Here is a 20,654-nt window from a genome sequence, read left to right on the forward strand (position 1 = left end):
GATCTAGGAGCATAAGCATTTCGCCACACTCGCAATAACATCTGCTAACCATGTGTATGTGACCAATAAAATTTGATTTGATTTCGATGGCAGCTGCGGAGAAGTACTTGGGTGTGTAAGATTTTACTGCAGGAAAATTGCAAGATGTTTTGAACAATAGTGTCCCGTCCTCCCAGGCTGCTGGCCTGGAGTAGGATCAGACAGGGCCAAAGTAGTGGAATAGTGGTGCGGTTTAAATGGGTGCAGGGTTAGCTGGTAGGGCAATTTTTTCACAAAGTGTAATGAATTTATACTACAGAAAAGCAGGCTGATGCACAGCCAACACAATAGATGGCGGCATGCACCTATAACATGTGTTTGCGGACCGCCATAATACCAAAGAAGAAGAAAAATAAACAACACACAACTTTGACAACATTCCGCAAACGAAGAGTGGGCTTCCGGTCTGAAGGAGGTGTGACGGTAACGGGATGATATCGGCTGCCATCGCTCAGCCGAACAATTTGGAGAAACAATTTCAAGTGTGTGTTGGAGGTCTACAAAAACAGGTATCCTAATATGTGCCAAATAAATCAACTAAATTAATGATTGCATGTACTGTATGTATACACAATATTTCGAGTGCATTATTTCCGACCACACATGGAGGCCATCATTGCTAGTTAGCTTAATGACTAAGTAGCTAAGAAAGAGCTAAGCGGCTAGCTAGCTCACGTTAGTGGGACAGCAGTCATTGCGCTTAGTAGCTAGCAAATTCAGGAATCTAAAACGCATTTTCTGCAGACATGGTGTTTTTAAGTCTGCAAAACAAATATCGCCGTACTTCTTGCTCTACTAGGATAGCTAGGTTAACGTTAGCTAGCTAGCGTGCTACACTACACTCCATTTAGTGATAAACAGTTCACCATGTTTTGGTTGTGCTACAGTGCGTTGTAGGGGCAGGTCTCAAAATCAAAATAAATGTGTATTTGTCACATGCTTCGTAAACAATAGATGTAGACTAACAGTGAAATGCTTACTTACGGGAAAAATAGTAGCACGAGGAAATACACTGAGTAACGATAACTTTGCTAAACGGGGTACAAGTACCGAGTCGATTTGCAAGGTTACGAGGTAATTGAGGTAGATATGCAAATATAGGTGGGGGTATTGTGACTAGGCAACAGAATAGGTGATAAGCAGTAACAGCATATCTGATGAGTCAATGCCGATAGTCCGGGTAGCAATTTGGTTAACTATTTAGTAGTGTTTTGGTATGGGGGTAGAAGCTTTTCAGTGTCCTAATGGTTCCAGACTTTGTGCATCGTTACTGCTTGCTGTGCAGTAGTAGAGAGAAACGTCTGTCTTACTTGGGTGGCTGAGTCACTGACATTTTTTAGGGTCTCCTCTATACCACACCGCGTGTGGTCCTGGATGGTAGGGTGCTCGGCCCCAGTGATGTACTGGGCCGTATATACTACCCTCTGTAGTGCCTTGCAGTCAGATGCCTTGCAGTTGCTGTACCAAGCAGGGATGCAGGCAGTCTAGATGCTCTCAATGGTGCAGCTGTAAAACTTTTTGAGGATCCCATGCCAAATATTTTCAGCCTCATGTGGGGGAAGAGGCATTGTCGTGCCTTCTTTACTACTGTTGGTGTGTGTGGACCATGGGTCATACCATGTCATTTCAGCAAACCATGACACTCCCCATCTCAAATTTTTCTGTATTATTTAGCATAAATTAGTGTGAAAGTACCATGTTTTGCCCACTTGATGCCGCTGTTCCTTCTACTGCTTCCACACCCTTTTATTCATTTTGCTGGTCTCTTGTGTTTATTAAATGAATCACAACATTTTCTTAGCAACTTTGTGTAGAAAACCAATAGCTTTGGCTCATGATGAAAATACATGATGTGGTCAATTGTGTGGTAAAGCCAGTCCCCTGTGAAAGCAATTCCGTTTGTCATTTCTTAGCAACCTAATGCTTCAACCCAACTCTCCTTGAATGGACAAACAAATGGCAGCTCTCTGAGAGGGCTGTCCGTATGGTTTTCCTACAAGCCCAGAACTTTAATGGAGAAATGGGCTAGTGACTAAAATGTTGTGACAACCTTAATAAAATAATACAATTATAAACCATTGAATTGTTGTCATATCTTTTTCAATACAATTATTACTAATATGTGATAATTCCATTGAAACTAAATGGACGAAAGACCAGGTTAGTGCTACGATGCTTTTGGGAAACCCAGCCCAGCAAAATGGAGAAAAGTAGCAGGAACAGTGGAATCTAGTGGGCATAACGTGGTACCTTCACACAAAGTTATGGTAAATAATGCCAGCGACTTCAATGGCTAATTTCTCCAAACGGGGGGGCTTCTAGTCCTTAGGAAACTGTGCAGTATTTTGTTTATTTAATGTATTATTTCCCTACATTATTAGCCCAGAAAACCTTAAGTGTTATTACATACAACCGGGAAGAACTATTGGATATCAGCGAGACGTCAACTTACCAGGAATTCGACTTTCCCAAAGCGGATCCTTTGTCTGCACCTCCCAGGGCATTTGAACTGATTCCAGAGGCTGACTCAAAAAAACAACACCGCCGGAGGAGAGGGTGCCGGAGCGGTCTTCTAGTGAGGCTTCGGATGCTCGCACACCACCCACCGCTGCCGAGTATATTACTCGCTAATGTCTAGTCCCAAGTTAACTAAGTCAACGAAATCAGGGCAAGAGTTGCTTTCAAAAGAGGTATCCGGGATTGTAACATACTATGTTTCACGGAAGCATGGCTAGCTGGGGACATGCTGTCGGAGTCCATACAGCCAACGGGATTTTCAGTGCATCGCTCCAACAGGAATAAATATCTCTCCGGTAAGAAGAAGGACGTGGGTGTATGTTTCATGATTAACGACTCATGGTGTAATTGTAACAACATACAAGAACTCAAGTCCTTATGTTCACCTCACCTAGAATTCTTCACAATCAAATGCCGACCGTATTATCTCCCAAGAGAACTTTCCTCGGTTATCGTCACGGCCGTGTATATCCCCCCGCAAGCGGATACCAAGACGGCCATCGAGGAACTTCACTGGATTCTTTGCAAACTGGAAACCATATATCCTCAGGCTGCCTTTATTGTAGCTGGGGATTTTAACAAAGCTAATTTGAGAACAAGTCTACCTAAATTCTATCAGCATATCGATTGCTGTTCACGAGCAAGTAACACGCTCGAACATTGCTACTCTAACTTCCAAGATACATACAAGGCCCTCCCCCGCCCTCCTTTTGGCAAATCTGACCATGACTCCATTTTGTTGCTCCCCTCCTATAGGCAGAAACTCAAACCGGAAGCGCCCGTGATTAGGTCTATCCAACGCTGGTCTGACCAATCGGATGCCACGCTTCAAGATTGCTTCGATCACGTGGACTGGAATATGTTCCGGGTAGCCTTAGATAATAACATTGACGTATACGCTGTCTCAGTGAGTGAGTTTATAAGGAAGTGTATAGGAGATGTTGTACCCACTGTGACTACTAAAACCTTCCTAAACCAGAAACCGTGGATTGATGGCAGCATTCGCGAAAACTGAAATCACGTACCACCACATTTAATCATGGCAAGGCGACTGGAAATATGGCCGAATACAAACAGTGTAGTTTTCCCTCCGTAAGGCAATCAAACAAGCAAAGTGTCAGTATAGAGACAGTGGAGTCGCAATTCAGCGGCTCAAACATGAGACGTATGTGGCAGGGTCTACAGACAATCACGGATTACAAAAATAAATCCAGCCCCATCGTGGACATTGACGTCTTGCTTCCAGACAAATTAAACAACTTCTTTGTGCACTTTGATGGCAATACAGTGCCACTGACTAGGCCCGCTACCAAAGACTGTGGGCTCTCCTTCTCCATGGCCGACGTGAGTAAAACATTTAAACGTGTTAACCCTCACAAGGCTGCTAGCCCATACGGCATCCCTAGCCGCATCCTTAAAGCATGCACAGACCAGCTGGCTGGTGTGTTTACGGACATAATCAATCCCTAACCCAGTCTGCTGTCCCCACATGCTTCAAGATGCCCTCCATTGTTCCTGTTCCTTAGAAAGCTAAGGTAACTGAACTAAATGACTATCGCCCCGTAGCACTCACTTCTGTCATCATGAAGTGCTGTGAGAGGCTAGTTAAGGATCATATCACCTCCACCCTACCTGTCACCCTAGACCCACTTCAATTTGCTTACTACCCCAATAGGTCCACAGACGATGCAATCACCATCACACTGCACACTGTCCTATCCCATCTGGACAAGAGGAATACCTATGTAAGAATGCTGTAAATTGATAACAAGCTTAGCATTCAACACCATAGTACCCTCCAAACTCATCATTAAGCTTGAGACCCTGGGTCTCGACCCCGCTCTGTGCAATTGGGTCCTGGACTTCCTGACGGGCCTCCCCAGGTGGTGAAGGAAGCAACATCTCCACTTCACTGGTCCTCAACACTGGGGCCCCACAAGGGTGCGTGCTCAGCCCCCTCCTGTACTCCCTGTTTCCCCATGACTGCGTGGTCATGCACGGCTCCAACTCAATCATCAAGTTTGCAGACGACACAACAGTGATAAGCTTGATTACCAACAACGATGAGACGGCTAACAGGGAGGAGGTGAGGGCACTCGGAGTGTGGTGTCAGGAAAACAACCTCTCACTCAATGTTAGCAAAACGAGATGATCGTGGACTTCAGGAAACAGCAAAGGGAGCACCCCCTATCCGCACTGACGGGACAGCAGTGGAGAAGGTGGAAAGTTTGACGTTCCTTGGCATACACATTACAGACAAACTGAAATGGTCCACGCACACAGTGTGGTGAAGGCGCAACAGCGCCCCTCTTCAACTCAGGAGGCTGAATAAATGTAACCAGGCGGTGACAAACCCTCACTAACTTTTACAGGTGCACGATTGAAAGCATCTTGTCGGGCTGTATCACCGCCTGGTACGGAAGCTGCACTGCCCTCTACCGCAAGGCCCTCCAGAGGGTGGTGCGGTCTGCATAACGCATCTCCGGGGGGCAAACTACTTCCCCTCCAGGACACCTACAACACCCGATGTCACAGGAAGTCAAAAAAGATTATCAAGGACAATAACCACCCGAGCAACTACCTGTTCACCCTGCCAAGGTCAGTACAGGTGCATGAAAGCTGGGACAGAAAAGCTGTTTTTCAATCTCTATATCAAGTCCATCAGATTGTTAAACAGCCACCACTAGCACAGAGAGGCGGCTGTCTACCTACAGACTTGATATCATTGGCCACTTTAATAAATGGAACACTAGTCACTTTAATGTTTACATATCTCACATTACTCATCTCATTTGTATATAATGTGTACTGCATCCTATCTATTCTTTACTATCTATTGCATCTTAGCTGCTCTGTCACTGCTCATCCATATATTTTATACTTATATTCTTATATATACTTATATTTTCATCGTATTCCTTTACTAGATTGTGTGTATTAGGTTTTGTTGTGGAATTGTTAGATATTACCTGTTAGATACTGCTGCACTGTCGGATCTAGAAGCATAAGCACTTTGCTACACTTGCAATAACATCTGCTAACCATGTGTATGTGACCAATACAATTTGACTAGTCAGACATAGAGAACTGATACTGTATACTGGTTGTTGGGGTGGGATTGGTGTGGGTGGTCTGTGGCTGGCTGCTGATAATTTTTTATTTGATTGCTCATGTCTTACACATTGTTAGGAAGAATTATAGTCCAAATCAGATGTTGTGTACTATATTTATTGAAGATTATATGAATCCTATAAATTAAAAGGACCACTTTTAGTGCTATCAATTAGCTTAATTTCTCAGATCAAATTATATTTCAACAAAATAATGTTTCAGGAATGCTAATCTTATCTGTTTCTAACCACAGAAATGATTTCAGAAAAATTGGAGATGGTGGGTGTAAATCCTCTTTCTTGACCTTTTTTAAAGTGGAATGTTAATTTCTTAGTGATGTGGACATCGAGGAGCTCTCAAGCCACTCCACTACAGCCCCGTCGATGTGGATGGAGACTTGCTCGGTCCTCCATTTCCTGTAGTACACAATCAGCTCATTTGTCTTGCTTATGTTGAGGGAGAGGTTGTTGTCACTGACCTCCCTATAGGCTTATTATCGTCATCAGTGATCAAACTTAATGATGGTGTTGGAGTTGTGCACGGCCATGCAGTCATGGGTGAACAGGGAGTACAGGAGGGTACCAAGCACACACCCCTGAGGGGCCCCCGTGTTCTGTGTCAGCGGGACGGATGTTTTGTTTCCTACCCTGCCAGGTCACTGAATTGAATGTTAATTTCTCTACCATAAACCGCCTCTAACATTGTTTTAGAGAATTTGGCAGAACATCCAACCAGCCTCGCAACCGCAGACCACGTGTAACCACACCAGCCCAGGAGTTCCACATCCGGCTACTTCACCTGCAGGATTGTCTGAGACCAGCCACCCTGACAGCTGATTAACCTGTAGGTTTGCACAACCAAATAATTTCTGCACAAACTGTCAGAGATCGTCTCATCTGTGTCCTCGTAGTCCTCACCAGGGTCTTGACCTGACTGCAGTTTGGTGTCGTAACTGACTTCAGTGGGCAAATGCTCACCTTCAGTGGTCACTGGCACGCTCTTCACGGATGAATCGCGGTTTCAACTTTACCGGGCAGATGGCAGACAGCGTGTGTGGTGTTGCGTGGGCGAGCGGTTTGACGTCAACGTTGTGAACACTGGTCCCATGGTGGCGGTGAGGTTATTGTATGGGCAGGCATGAGCTACGGACAACGAACACAATTGTATTTTATCAATGTCAATTTGAATCCACAGAGATACCGTGACGAGTTCCTGAGGCCCATTGTCGTGCCATTCATCTACCTCATGTTTCAGCATGATAATGCATGGCCCCATGTCGCAAGGATCTGTACACAATTCCTGGAAGCTGAAAATGTCCCAGTAGTTCCATGGCCTGCATACTCACCAGGCATACTCAACCATTGAGCACGTTTGGATGCTCTGTATCGACAGTACGACAGCATGTTCCAGTTCCTGACAATATGCAACAGCTCCGCACAGCCAATGAAGAGGAGTGGGAAAACATTCCACAGGCCACGATCAACATCCTGATCAACTATGCGAAGGCGATGTGTCACGCTGCATGAGGCAAATGATGGTCACACCAGATACTGACTTGTTATCTGATCCACGCCCCTACCTTTTTAAATTTTTATTAAGGTATCTGTGACCAACAGATGCATATCTGTATTCCCAGTCATGTGAAATCCATAGATTAGGGCCTAATGAATTTATTTCACTTGACTGGTTTCCTTATATGAACTGTAACTCAGTAAAGTCTTTTATTGTTGGATGTTGCGTTTTTATATTTTACCTCAGTGTAATATGGTATTGGTTTCTGTCCTGTCTCCTCACAGCCACCGTGCCCCGCCGCGCCCCCACACCCAGCGGAGCCGTCATGTGGCAGGAGGCCCGCAAACATGAGCGCAAGCTGCGCGGCATGATGGTGGACTACAAACGCCGCGGCGAGCGCCGGCGAGAGTACTACGAGAAGATCGTAAGTCGCCCAGCGCGCTGTTTTGCTGTACTTTTCTTGTGCAAAGCCCGTTACACTAATCATCAAGATCTGCTCAACTTTATATAATCTGGTGTTTTAGTGCTGGGCTGGAACTAAAGCCTTTCGCGCCTTGTAGCTCTCCAGGACCAGGGTTGGTGATTACTGAATGAGGATTCCCCATGCTCTGGTGTTCTCCCTTTCCCCCTTCTCCTCTACAGAAAAAGGACCCGGCTCAGTTCCTTCAGGTTCATGGCCGGGCCTATAAGATCCATCTGGACTCAGCCGTGGCGCTCGCCGCAGAAAGCCCCATCAACATGTGAGAAGAGAAACACGCACACAACAACACACGACACGCATATGCATACGCGCCACCACGTCTTGCTTTTACATACGCAAGCGCAGGATATAACACACAAACGTACTTTCTGCACACCGTCGCACCACCTGAGAATACTAATCAGTATGTTATGTTCTCTGTTGCTGCAGGATGCCCTGGCAGGGAGACGCCAACAACATGATTGACAGGTTTGACGTGAGGGCACACCTGGACTTCATACCCACCTACACCCCTCCGCTCCTCAGCACAGCGTAAGTGTGACTGGGGTCTCTCCTTCAGACTTCCTACCTTATTGCGCCACTAGTATGGCGTATTCACTGATGTGTTATTACACACATGCACAGGTTGATTCGTTGTGGTTTGATGAAATGTGATATGAAAGGTCAAAATGTGTTTCGTGGGACCACTGTTTTTCGCGAAACCTATTGAAGTGCTCCGTTTGCGTTGCAGCACCCCAGAACAGGAGTCGGAGGAGAGGAAGTGCAACTATGAGCGTTACAGAGGCCTAGTGCAGAACGACTTTGCCAGCAGTGAGTATCCGCCGGTGTTGGTAATGCCACGTCTCTTGTGCCTCCCTCCCAGTGGGTATGTTGTTTTTCTGTGTTCTCTAACCTCCTGCTGTCCCTCTTCAGTCTCTGAGGAGCAGTGTTTGTACCAGATCCAAATGGACGAGCTCTATGGTGGCCTGCAGAGGCCAAATGAGGACGAGAAGAGAAAGTTAGTCCTATCCCATCTTTTCACATTGTCTATGGTTTCTATAAGTATGCGCTAATTTACAGGTTGTTTGTGTTGATTGTTAATAAGCCCCTCCCTCTTTTGTTTAGGCTTGCTAAAGAGAAGGCCACCATTGGCTACACGTACGAGGACAGCACTGTTACGGAGCCTGGGGAGGAAGAAGAGAAAGGGGAGGAGGATGACTCTGATAACAGCGAATCGGAGGAGGACGAGGGCATCCCAGACATTGGTGAGTCCCAATACCTTCTCACTCAAGCAAGTATGAGTTGTCGGGTTGGATGGACATGGGGCGTGTTCGACTTTGCAGCCTACTGCCGACGGACTGATCTACAAATGACCTTGCTACAATTTGTTTAATAAATTATTATTTGTAGTTCAGTCACAATTTACCCATAATGTAGCATGTTGACTGCAATGATGAACAAGCCAATGTTGCCAGGTCGCAGTTGTAAATGAGAACTTGTTCTCAACTAGCTTACCTGGTTAAATAAAGGTGAAATAAAATTTAAAAATCCCAGTAAATGGTAATGTATGTGGAATGTGATTATGTATTATTTTCTCATACCACTGTCGTGTGCGTGTGTTTTCAGATGTGGAGGTGGACGTTGACGAGCTCACCACGGAGCAGGAGTTGGATCTGAACAAGATGGCCACCCCATATGGAATGGCAGAGGGAGATTTTGTCAGGTCAGTCTGCCTGCTTCCGTGATGTGTTTTTCAAAAATTACATGTGTTAACATTACATTATCGCAGGAGTCAATGGAAATGGCTGTTGTCGTAAAAAAAAAAAAAAAAGCATTTCATGTTTCTATTAAATGACCAGTTGCTTTCATTGCGTCTTTTTAGCAAAGGTAAAACAGTCAAATGTTTGCTGTTAAACTCACTGTATGTTAACTGGCTGACTGTTTGACAGGATGCTGAGGAAAGACAAGGATGAGGTGGAGGCCATTAAACACGCCAAGGCTCTGGAGGCAGAGAAGGCCATGTACTCGGTAAGAAAGAATCCGTGTGTGTGTCCGGTGTGTTGCTGTCATGTCGATGATTGTTGGTAGGCCTATGCTTTCCCCTGATGATGTCACTGACTGACTGTGTGTGTGACACTCAGGGCCGTCGCTCTCGCAGACAGAGGAGGGAGTTCAGAGAGAAGAGACTGAAGGGTAGACAGATCAGCCCACCCAGGTAAACAGCGGTTGATACCAGGGTTTGGGGTCCAGCGTCGGCCGGGGTAGGCCGTCATTGTAATTAAGAATTTGTTCTTAGCTGACTTGCCTAGTTAAATAAAAAATACAAAAATTGGTTTGCTTTGTGAATTTACTAGAATGAAATGGAATTGACCCCCAACCCTGATTTAATAAAATAAAATAAAAATATTTTTTTATACCATACGAGGTAACTCGCCTCATCCACTACCAATGTGTAGCACACACATGGTGCGAGACACACTGTCACACCTCTTTAAACCCCATCTCTGTTTATGATCTCCAGCTATGCCAGGAGAGACAGCCCAACCTACGATCCCTACAAACGGTGAGTGGGAGGCCAACCATTTAACTTTCTGTCAAGGGTTTTCACTTTTTAAAAGTCCATCTAATACTATATTTTTTACAAGGAAAGTAAATGCACAGTCATCCTTTTGATCAGTGCTAACAACTCATGATGAACTGCTTGCTCGTGAGGCTGAGGTGAACTTTTAATCAGTAGAGATGGCACTGATGATTCTCCCCTCCGGCAGCGCGACAGGTAGCTTAGCGGTTAGAGCTAGTTCGAATCCCTGAGCCGACTAGGTAGAAATCTGCCCTTAATGCGAAATGCATCATACTATGAAACTCTATATGTTAACTTGATTGCTGTCACACCAGTGGACTAATTAAACAAATACCAAAATATTGTTTTTGAGTGGAATTTTCCTTTACCCCTAATTGCTCCAGGGTCACTGTCAATAATGGCTGATCCCTGGCCTTGACCCCAATCTCTGAAGGTGTCTCAGGGGGGGTGGGATATGCAAAAAATGTCCATAAATGTCAATTTTACACCACACACTTGTACAGTTTACATGCTTGTACATGTGTTAAACAGGACAAATATAAGCACCCCTATTTGATTTGACCTCCTTCCTCTCCCCCTCAGGCCCCAGTCGGAGTCCAGTTCGGCGTCACGGTCCCACTCCCGTTCCCCAGGCCCAGAGAAGATCACATTCATCACCAGCTTCGGAGGCAGTGACGAGGAGGCTGCCGCGGCAACCCAAGCTCCACCCCCTGTCCACTCTGGCCACACTCCCGCCAACTTGCTGCAACACCCCGCAGGTCATAGCAGGGGCTCCCGGTCGGTAGCTTTCCCCTTCCGCTTTCCATTGGTTGTTTACTCCTGTCAGTCATGTTGCTGTTCAGTGACTACAGCTGTAGAGATTTGGGCTATAGAGATTTGGTAGGTGAAGTGGAGCTCAGATTTAGGTTAGTTTGTTTGACTTGAAGAGCTTACAATTCAAGTAGTGTGACATTTTTAGAGATGCGTGTTAGTTTGTGCGTCCCTAACAGCAAATTCTGCATGTTATTCTGTGTTAAATCAATGAGATCAATCAATGATTCTATGGTAAATCAATGAGATCACATACGATACCAGTCAAACGTTTGGACACACCTACTCATTAAAGTTTTTTTGTTTTTTTTCTACTTTGCAGAATGATAGTGGAGACATCCAAACTATGAAATAACACACATTGTATCATGTAGTAACCAAAAAAGTGTTTTAAATAAACCAAATATATTTTGGTTTACCATTTGCCTTGATGACAGCTTTGCACACAGAAGATAGCCCTATTTGGTAAAAGGCCAAGTCCATATTATGGCAAGAACAGCTCAAATAAGCAAAGAGAAACGACAGTCCATCATTACTTTAAGACGTGAAGGTAAGTCAATGCGGAACATTTCAAGAACTTTGAAAGTTTCCTCAAGTGCAGTCGCAAAAACCGTCAAGCGCTATGATGAAACTGGCTCTCATGAGGACCACCACAGGAAAGGAAGACCCAGAGTTACCTCTGCTGCAGAGGATAAGTTCATTAGAGTTACCTGCCTCAGAAATTGCAGACCAAATAAATGCTTCACAGCGTTCAAGTAACAGACACATGTCAACATCAACTGGTCAGAGGAGACTGCGTGAATCACCACTACTAAAGGACACCAATATGAAGAAGAGACTTGCTTGGTCCAAGAAACACAAGCAATGGACATTAGACTGGTGGAAATCTGTCCTTTTGGTCTGATGAGTCCAAATTTGAGATTTTTGGTTTTAACCACCGTGTCTTTGTGAGATGCAGACTAGGTGAACGGATGATCTCCGCGTGTGTGGTTCCCACCGTGAAGCATGGAGGAGGAGGTGTGATGGTGTGGGGGGTGCTTTGCTGGTGATACTGTCTGTGCTATATTTAGAATTCAAGGCACACTTAACCAGCATGGCTACCACAGCATTCTGCAGCGATACTCCATCCCATCTGGTTTGCGCTTAGTGGGTCTGTAATTTGTTTTTCAACAGGACAATGACCCAAAACACACCTCCAGGCTGTGTAAGGGCTACTTGACCAAGAAGGAGAGTGATGGAGTGCTGCATCAGATGACCTGGCCTCCACAACCACCTGACCTCAACCCATATGTGGGAACTCCTTCAAGACTTTTGGAAAAGCATTCCTCATGTAGCTGGTAGAGATTGTCAACAGTGTGCAAAGCTGTCATCAAGGCAAAGGGTGGCTACTTTGAAGAGTCTCAAATATCAAATATATTTTGATTTGTTGAACACCTTTTTGGGGGGGGGGGTTCCACATGATTCCATGTGTTCATAGTTTTGATGTCTTCACTATTATTCTACAATGTAGAAAATAGTAAAAATAAAGAAAAAGCCTTGAATGAGGTGTGTCCAACCTTTAACTGTTACTGTAGCTCTTAACATTAAAAGCTGCCCTATACACCTTAGTACCACTCTCTTAAAGGCACCATGAGGTAAGGGGAAATGTATATGGCATGTACGCCGTGTGTCTATGTTCAGTATGGTTCACAAAGTAGCAGGAAGTCCTGCGCTCTACCTGTGTGTGGTTACATGATGATGATATGACCAAAAACAATGTATTACTAGCAGCCTAACGAGAAATGAAGTAGATGAAAACAGAAATATAAACTGAGTCAAAGCAGACAGGATTAGAGCAGCCTGTGGGTCGTTGCTAACACATCTGTGTGTTTCTCTGTTCAGCAGACGCCGCTCTTCCTCCAGCCCTTCCTCCTCTTCCTCCCACTCTTCCACTCATCGCTCCTCCTCTCGCTCCTCCTCTCACTCACGCCGCGACAGACGCCACGGAGGAGGGAGGGATGGACGACATTCCCGGTCGAGGCGGCGCTCCGACTCGCGGTCCCGGGGCAGAGGAGCCAACGGAGGAGGGGGGTCACGGAGGAGATACGACCGGACACAGTCACGCTCCAATGACCGGGACAGGGAGCGAGAACGGGACAGAGACAGGGACGTGGGACGTCGCTTCGCAGCACGCAGACGCACACGGTAAGGCAGCCCAGACAAACATAAGACTTTTCTAAATTCAGTCAATCATGAACTCAATGTCTCTTTTTTGTACACTAAAATAAACTGGTGGGCTTTTCGATGTTGTGCTGATCACATCCGTCTGTTCTCTTTCTAGGTCCAGCTCTAACTCTCGGCAGGGGGACCGTGCCAGGCCGGGGGGTGGTAGGCGGACTTCAGGAGGGCATCGGAGGGGTGTCAGCAGCAGCCCTAGCCCCTCCCAGTCCCCCCAGCCCAGCTGCACCCCCTCCCCCTCACACAGAGGAGGTCCGCCCTCTGCCACTGCTCTCTGTGACAAGCTGAGAAAGTGAGTCCACTGACACCTGTACGCTCACACAAGCACGCATAAACACACTAGAGGTCTTTCACGGGTTCAAAGGTCACTAGAGGTCTTTCACCTGTTCCGAAATAGACCTGCGGCTTTCCCACCCGGAACCGATATGCAGAAATACAATTTCAAATAGAAAGACCCGTTCCGAACGGACCCGAGAACAACTAGACCCGTTCCATATAGACCTGGTCGGATCCGAGTGAGGGAAGCAGCAGAAAAGTACATATTTAAGCTACTTTATTAGCCGGAGCTGATAATGCAAGAGAAGGATGCCGCTCTAGAAGGGGTCAATTAACAGCATTCTCATATAGGTGTTCCTTTTGTCCAGGTGGGAAAGGGCAGTGTGGCGTGCGATTGAGATTGTGTCATCTGTTGGGGTGGTATGTGAATTGGACTGGGTCTAGGGTACCCGGGAGGTTGATGTGAGCCATGACCAGCCTTTCAAAGCACTTCATGGCTACCGTCTTGAGTGCTACGGGGCGGTAATCATTTAGGCAGGTTACCTTCGCTTCCTTGGGCACAGGGACTATGAGGGTCTGCTTGAAACATGTAGGTATTACAGACTCAGTCAGGGAGAGGTTGAAAATGTCAGTGAAGACACTTGCCAGTTGGTCCGCACATGCCGATGTGAACAAAAAAGATTTTGTTCACATCGGCTACCGAGAGCGTTATCACAGTCATCCAGAACAGCTGGTGCTCTCGTGCATGCTTCAGTGTTGCTTGCCTCGTAGGGAGCGTAAAAGGCATTTAGCTTGTCTGGTAGCCTTGCGTCACTGGGCAGCTCGCGTCTGGGTTTCCCTTTGTAGTCCGTAATAGTTTTCAAGACCTGCCACATCCAACGAGCGTCAGAGCCGGTGTATTAGGATTCAATCTTAATCCTGTATTGACGCTTTGCTTGTTTGATGGTTCGTCTGAGGGCATAGTGGGATTTCTTACAGGTGTTCGGATTTGTGCCCCGCTCCTTGAAAGCGGCAGCTCTAGCCTTTAGCTCGATGCGGATGTTGCCTGTAATCAATGGCTTCTGGTTGGGATATGTACTTACGGTCACTGTGGGGACGACGTCGTCGATGCATTTATTGATGAAGCCGATGACTGAGGTGGTATACTCCTCAATGCCATTGGATGAATCCCGGAACATATTCTAGTCTGCTAGCATCCGCGTCCTCTGACCACTTCCGTATTGAGCGAGTCACTGGTACTTCCTGCTTTAGTTTTAGCTTGTGAACAGGAATCAGGAGGATAGAATTATGGTCAGATTTGCCAAATGGAGGGCGAGGGAGAGCTTTGTACACGTCTCTGTGTGTGGAGTAAAGGTGGTCTAGAGTTTTATTTTTTATTTTTTATTTTTTTTATTTTTTTTTCTGCTCTGGTTGCACATGGGACGTGCTGGTAAAAATTTGGTTAAACTGATTTAAGTTTGCCTGCATTAAAGTCCCCGGCCACTAGGAGCGCCGCTTCTGGGTGAGCATTTTCTTGTTTTCTTATGGCCTTATAGAGTTGGTTGAGTGTGGTCTTAGTGCCAGCTTCGGTCTGTGGTTGTAAATAGACGGCTAAGAATAATATAGATGAGAGCTTTCTTGGTAGATAGTGTGGTCTACAGTTTATCATAAGGTCTCTGCCATAGCTAGATTATTCATCATTCAATATGATTACAAATCAAATGTTATTTGTCACATGCTTTGTAAACAACAGGTGTAGACTAACAATGAAATGCTTACTTTACGTCGTACCTGTCTTGACTGCATCAAACCGGGATAAGCTAGTTAAGCTAGCTAGCTTCCTAGGCTAATTGAGGCCGCGTGCGCTTTCTCGTCCTACACAGTTAAAAATAGCAGCAACTCCATTCAGATTATTAAGTAGCAGCCTACCTGTTGGCTCTTGGTCGTTGTAGCCGATCCGTCTCCTTTAACTTTTAATTCCATCGTTTTAATTCCATCTTCCATTGATTAGATATCTCCTCACGTTTGCCCCACACGGAGGCTATATGACTGTAGCCTATTGCTGCTTTGATGTCTTATGATTGGCCAACGGCAAGCTGTACGTGCCACTCTCGTGACAAGCAAGAGCAGCAGCATAAATTCTACAATTTCTCTCTCTCTACTTCAGCAGTCGCGTTCAGATCTGTACAGGTCCTTCCAGACAAGTCAGTTAAAATTTACACGTACCTGATACCAGTGACAATCAGATCCGACCCAGACCCGTGATATTTAGTATTCTGGATCGGACCCGCTCAGGTACCGGATTGGGTCTCTGGTAATCGGGTACAGGTAGATCTGTGAAGACCTCTAAAACACACAGACAGACTCACAAATATGTACACACACACAGCCTCCACCCTCATGTGCAGTTTAAAACAAACAGCAGCAATAGGTAGCTAATATTTTCCCTAGTCTGTCCTACAGTAGGAGCTCTCTGATGAGAAATGGTGACATTTTCATCCCTACTTTTCTCCCTCCCTCTCTATTTTTCCCCATTTTTCTCTCTCTCTCTCTCCCTCTCTCTTTCTTTCTCTCCCTCCAGGCCTGATACTCCGGGTGGTAAAGAGACAGGAGCTGCCAAAGTCAGTAAGAATTTGATCTAGCTGGGTTTGTTGCTAAAGTCTACGCCTCCCTCACCCCTGACAGGCTGAGCTGGTTGTCCATCAGGCTGGGGATCCCGCCCCCCCGAATGCCACTGTGCACACAGAGAATGGAAATCATATGAAATGTCTTTTGACTGCCTCTCTCTGTGGAGCTTCCATTGTAACTGGTGACCTTACCTCCCCCTGAATGCAGTGTAGAGTTAAACCTTTCTCTACTCAGTTTAGAGTGTGGTTACAGGGTGAGCTTGCCTCGAAAGGGCAGAACCTACATCGCAGAGTGGTGTATGACAGACTTTTTCTGACACTTTTTTCCCCCTCCTTATCCCTGAAAGGACTTGTGTTCCCAGCACCCTTTCTGTCACTTATGTAATCTGTCTGTTTTATGGATGTTGCTGTATTCTGCGGCACTTAACTGCGCTATGCAAAGTGTCGCGGTCAGACCAGAGAGAGAGAGTGAGTGTGTGTGTGTGAGCAGAGGTGTGCCCCCCTAAATCTCAATGCTGAGACGTTTCACTCTACAGGTAGACAACCCATTGCAAAGCTAGTGCCCTAAGACTGAGGGGAAAGCACTGATATGTCAATGTCAGAGGCTCTTAAATGGCTTCTTTTCCTTGTCTCCTTTCCTTGTCTCCTCTCTTCCATCACCACTGATCTGAAAGGACTGGGTAAGTGAAAGCAAAGTAGTAGTAAAGGAAGCCATATAAGAGTAAAGGGGGGAGAGCGTAGTCTAGAGTCTGGGGTGCGTTCCAATAGTCTTAAGTGACTTCCTCTCCTCGTCTCCATTCTTTCATCTGCACTGACGGTAAAGAACTAGATATGTGAAGGCAAAGTACTGGTAGGCATACTCTATATTTATTTAAATCGCCCATGTTTCAGATCAGCTCAAGTGATGGCGACTCAGGAGAGGAGGCCATTTTAGGCTGTTAAGCACACCCCTGCTATGTAGGTGAGGTCGGAGCTCAGGTGCATGCAGCTGGCGTGGACAGCCGAGCAGTGAGGGGGGCCTGGGCTTGTCTGAGCAGGCAGGAGAAATACACCACCACACCTCTCCACCCAGGACTAACAGCACACACTGTTCCCTGCTGCTTTCCCCTTAGAGGACACGCCACTAGACTTTGATATTAACCGCTCCAGTACAGGGGATTCACAGGGAAAGGAATACATCCGAGTTGCCTGAATAGAAAGCGAGCGTTAGAGGGAGGGTAAATGAATTCTGTAGGCATTTTGGCCTGAAATGTGTGCTTGTCTATCCACGAGCGGAATTCATACCTGGCCAGGGAGTGTCAGCAGGGAATGTACAGGGGAGGGCTGCTGGCGCTACTTGTGACCAACATTTGCCAGACTGTTCTGTTCTTTTTTCAACTCTCTTACCCTTAGAGCTGTCCTCGCAACATTCACATGTTATGTACATGGAAATACGTAAGAAATGTATACTTAGAGTCCAGTTCCATGTAATGTGACCCTGTCCTGCTACTGGGTACAACAGCTGCGGGCACGGAGTTCGTGCCTCCTCGCCGCACGTAGCCGGCTCTACCAGTCCAGCAGAAAACAGGACAGGAGATGACAAACAGCTCACGTTATTTACGACTGTATACCGCCACCTGACAAACCGTGGCCTTACCAGCTGCTATATGGGGCAATGGTGGTCCTATAGGCGCCCCAGTCCCCTTAATTCCACACACACACACACACACACACACACACCCTGCGCTCCTGCCCTGCGAGTGTGTGTGCTGATGCGTGCCTGTCTCCTACAGCCCAAGATGACCCCGCAGGAGAAGCTGAAGATACGCATGCAGAAGGCCCTCAACAGGCAGTGTGAGTAGACAAGACTGGACTCTGTTTGGTCCGTCTCACAGATGCAACTCATTTATGCTGTGTTTGTATATACATATTCATCCTTCCTCTGCTCTCCTGTTTCTCCCTCAGCCAAGGCGGATAAGAAAGCAGCCCAGGCGAAAGTCACTCAGCAGGAAAATAAGCGAGCGGTGCGTGTGGAATCGTGTTTAACTGCTAGCCCCCCCCATTATAGCATAATGTGTGAAGTTTCCTCTTGAAACAGACAGTTTACCCCTGAGACAGTCCTTTGATATATATGTTGTCGTCTGCCATTGGCCCTCGTGGCTGTTTGCTTTACAGGAGCGCGAGGGAGAGCTCAGAGCCATGGCACGCAAGATCCGTATGAAGTAAGACTGTGTGTGTGTGTGTGTGTGTGTGTGTGTGTGTGTGTGTGTGTGTGTGTGTGTGTGTGTGTGTGTGTGTGTGTGTGTGTGTGTGTGTGTGTGTGTGTGTGTGTGTGTGTGTGTGAGTGATGCTGCATTGTGGTGCCGTATGACTCTGGTTAAACGGTGGTGTGTGTGTCCCAGGGAGCGTGAGCGTCGGGAGAAAGAGAGGGACGAGTGGGAGAGACAGTACGGACGACAAAGCCACTCGCCCTCCCCATCTAAATATGGTGAGTTCAGTGAGTCACCCCTTACTGTTATATCATTGTTAAATCCATGACGGGAAGTGTTCAATTGCACACTTTTGGGAAAAGGGTGTAGAATTGGGACGCAGCCCATAAGCCTGTGATAGTGGCTCAGTACTGGTTGTCAAATCCAATTTGATTTGTCACATGCGCCCGAATAGTGGCTCAGTACTAGTTGTGACAGTGTTGTTATTGAACTTTCTGGCAGGCTGTTGTGTTTGTGGTCATTCTTTCATCAGAGTCTCTGTCCTCTGTCTGTCCCTCAGGTCGCGACCACAGCTCATCCAGAAGGTATGTGAAAAGCCACAAGAGTCTCTACTCTTGAGGAAGGATGTTGCCTCTCACGCACTTTATCTCAGTAGCACATCGTACTGTCCCTCTGCATTCTGTCACAACTCTTTCTCGCACTGCGATGGGGAAGTGTAAGATCACTGAAGTCCATATTCAGTTTAGAGTGATTTAACACAATGTTGAGCATATTTTCCCTTTCTGTAACGCTCATGATCTCCAGTGTTCTATCTGTGACTCACAGGACAGACATACTCTCTTTGTTTCTCTCTCTCTCTCTCTCTCTCACTCACTCACTCACTCACTCACTCACTCACTCACTCACATTCAAACTCTTTTGTCCCAATCAAAAACATGCATACTCTGAGGGCTGTTAGGCCCCCTCGTCCCTAGTCCTCCCTGGGGAGTGTGTGGCCTGCCAGGCCGACTGTGGTAGTGGGGACAAACTGAACCCTGAGTCTCAGTACATCAGAAACAGATGAGGCTTAACACTGTCAGTCTCAATACTCTACAGCAGTGCTGCACTTAGACCATGTGTGCTCGAACAGAAAGATGGTAGTTTTAGTCAAATATGATACAAGCTAGCAAGTACCAGCAAATACTGGAGGGCAACTGTTTACACCAGGAAGAATCCAAACATTGTAAAGAAAGTTATGTGTTGTGTAATAACTGGCTAGTCATGTCCAGTTTGACATACAGCAGTATATATGGTAGGTCATGTTGGAGGTAGTGAATGTACTGCGGGGTCCAAGCGAAGCACTGTGTCACCTGAGACTCACTCACTCTTTTCTCGGGTTTCCAGGAGGTCCCGGTCCCGTTCCCGGTCGAGGAGTCCATATTACCGATACTAAACACACCGTTGGGACTCACCAACCCCCACACCCCTCCTCAACCTCTCCTCTGCCTACTCTTCCAGTGAAGAGATGAGAGAAGTGGGGGACAATGTCCTGAATGGAAGAGTGGTAGAGAGACTGAATGAGAGAGGGTAGAGATGGAGAGAGGAAAATGGAGGAACTGAATTGGAGGCCGGAGATTGCTATGAGTGACGGATTTTTATGTTGTTATTGCTGACAGCTTGTCACATCTGGACACATTTTAGTATCTCAGTAATTCTGCATACATATTCTCTCCTTTATGATGGCCATAGGTTGCTTTTTCTCTTCCATCTCTGATCGCTCTTTCCCCCGTTCCCCTCCATCTCTCTCTGAGAAGGGTGTGTTGGCATCACTGTCTTATCACAGGAATAGGATGTAAAAGAATCGGATTGAAATTTGACCTTCATCTGTGTACATAATTTTCTTTGATTACAAATGAGTGAACATTAATGAAATCCTGAGGGGGTGTAAAGCCCCATGTGTGAGTATGAAAAATAATTTGTATGCCATGCCCCCCAACTGCTCACCCTGTGAATTGACTTGATTGTACTCCTCTGAGGTAACAGATGAAGTCTTTTTTTGTTTTAGTCCAAATATGATAAGATATCAAACTGGGAAGTCCAAATAAAATGCACAAAAGTATCTGATGTAGGTCTATTGGTTTGGTGTGTCTTTACTTGGAACGTTATCTCTCATACATGCATTATAAAGGTGCCCAAGGCATAACTTCACTATTGAGGCGTTGTTGAGACAAGAAGCAAAGTGTCTTGTCCAACACTTGATTAAAGTTGTTTGGGCTTGGTTATATTAAAGTCAGTTACCAAACCAGTAGTTTGGTTATTGTAGGTAAGATTCAGTACTGTTTAGCATTTACAATTAT

General features: G+C 46.1%; 1 protein-coding gene across 5 annotated transcripts; it reads left to right on the forward strand.

Moving 5' to 3' along the window:
- The first annotated feature begins 426 nt into the window (after nucleotides 1–426).
- Nucleotides 427–20,421, forward strand: LOC139547666 (CLK4-associating serine/arginine rich protein-like). 5 transcript variants are annotated; one of them, XR_011669578.1, is made up of 21 exons: nucleotides 427–548; nucleotides 7,464–7,603; nucleotides 7,822–7,919; nucleotides 8,090–8,191; nucleotides 8,391–8,470; nucleotides 8,573–8,657; nucleotides 8,765–8,904; nucleotides 9,266–9,362; nucleotides 9,589–9,667; nucleotides 9,781–9,854; nucleotides 10,161–10,202; nucleotides 10,803–10,997; nucleotides 12,912–13,214; nucleotides 13,351–13,539; nucleotides 16,084–16,127; nucleotides 17,902–17,962; nucleotides 18,074–18,132; nucleotides 18,284–18,330; nucleotides 18,511–18,605; nucleotides 18,878–18,902; nucleotides 19,702–20,421. XR_011669578.1 is itself a non-coding variant. In XM_071356647.1 (21 exons), exons 2-21 carry the CDS (start codon nucleotides 7,505–7,507, stop codon nucleotides 19,748–19,750), a joined length of 1,959 nt encoding a protein of 652 aa, XP_071212748.1. In that variant the 5' UTR covers nucleotides 427–548; nucleotides 7,464–7,504; the 3' UTR covers nucleotides 19,751–20,421. The 5 variants fall into 5 exon arrangements, 3 of the variants coding, with proteins under 3 accessions (XP_071212748.1, XP_071212750.1, XP_071212749.1); XR_011669577.1 differs by having other exon boundaries at nucleotides 18,511–18,596; XM_071356647.1 differs by having other exon boundaries at nucleotides 16,084–16,123.
- The last annotated feature ends 233 nt before the right edge of the window (nucleotides 20,422–20,654 follow it).

This window comes from Salvelinus alpinus, chromosome 21 (assembly GCF_045679555.1).
Source record: "Salvelinus alpinus chromosome 21, SLU_Salpinus.1, whole genome shotgun sequence".
NCBI lineage: Eukaryota > Metazoa > Chordata > Actinopteri > Salmoniformes > Salmonidae > Salvelinus > Salvelinus alpinus.

Coding starts and splice junctions, on each gene's coding strand:
- LOC139547666 (XM_071356647.1), top strand. CDS start 7,505: ATGTGGCAGGAGGCCCGCAAACATGAGCGCAAGCTGCGCGGCATGATG. Junction 13,540..16,083: donor CTCTGTGACAAGCTGAGAAA/GTGAGTCCACTG, acceptor CTCTCCCTCCAG/GCCTGATACTCCGGGTGGTA. Junction 18,606..18,877: donor ATCTAAATATGGTGAGTTCA/GTGAGTCACCCC, acceptor TCTGTCCCTCAG/GTCGCGACCACAGCTCATCC.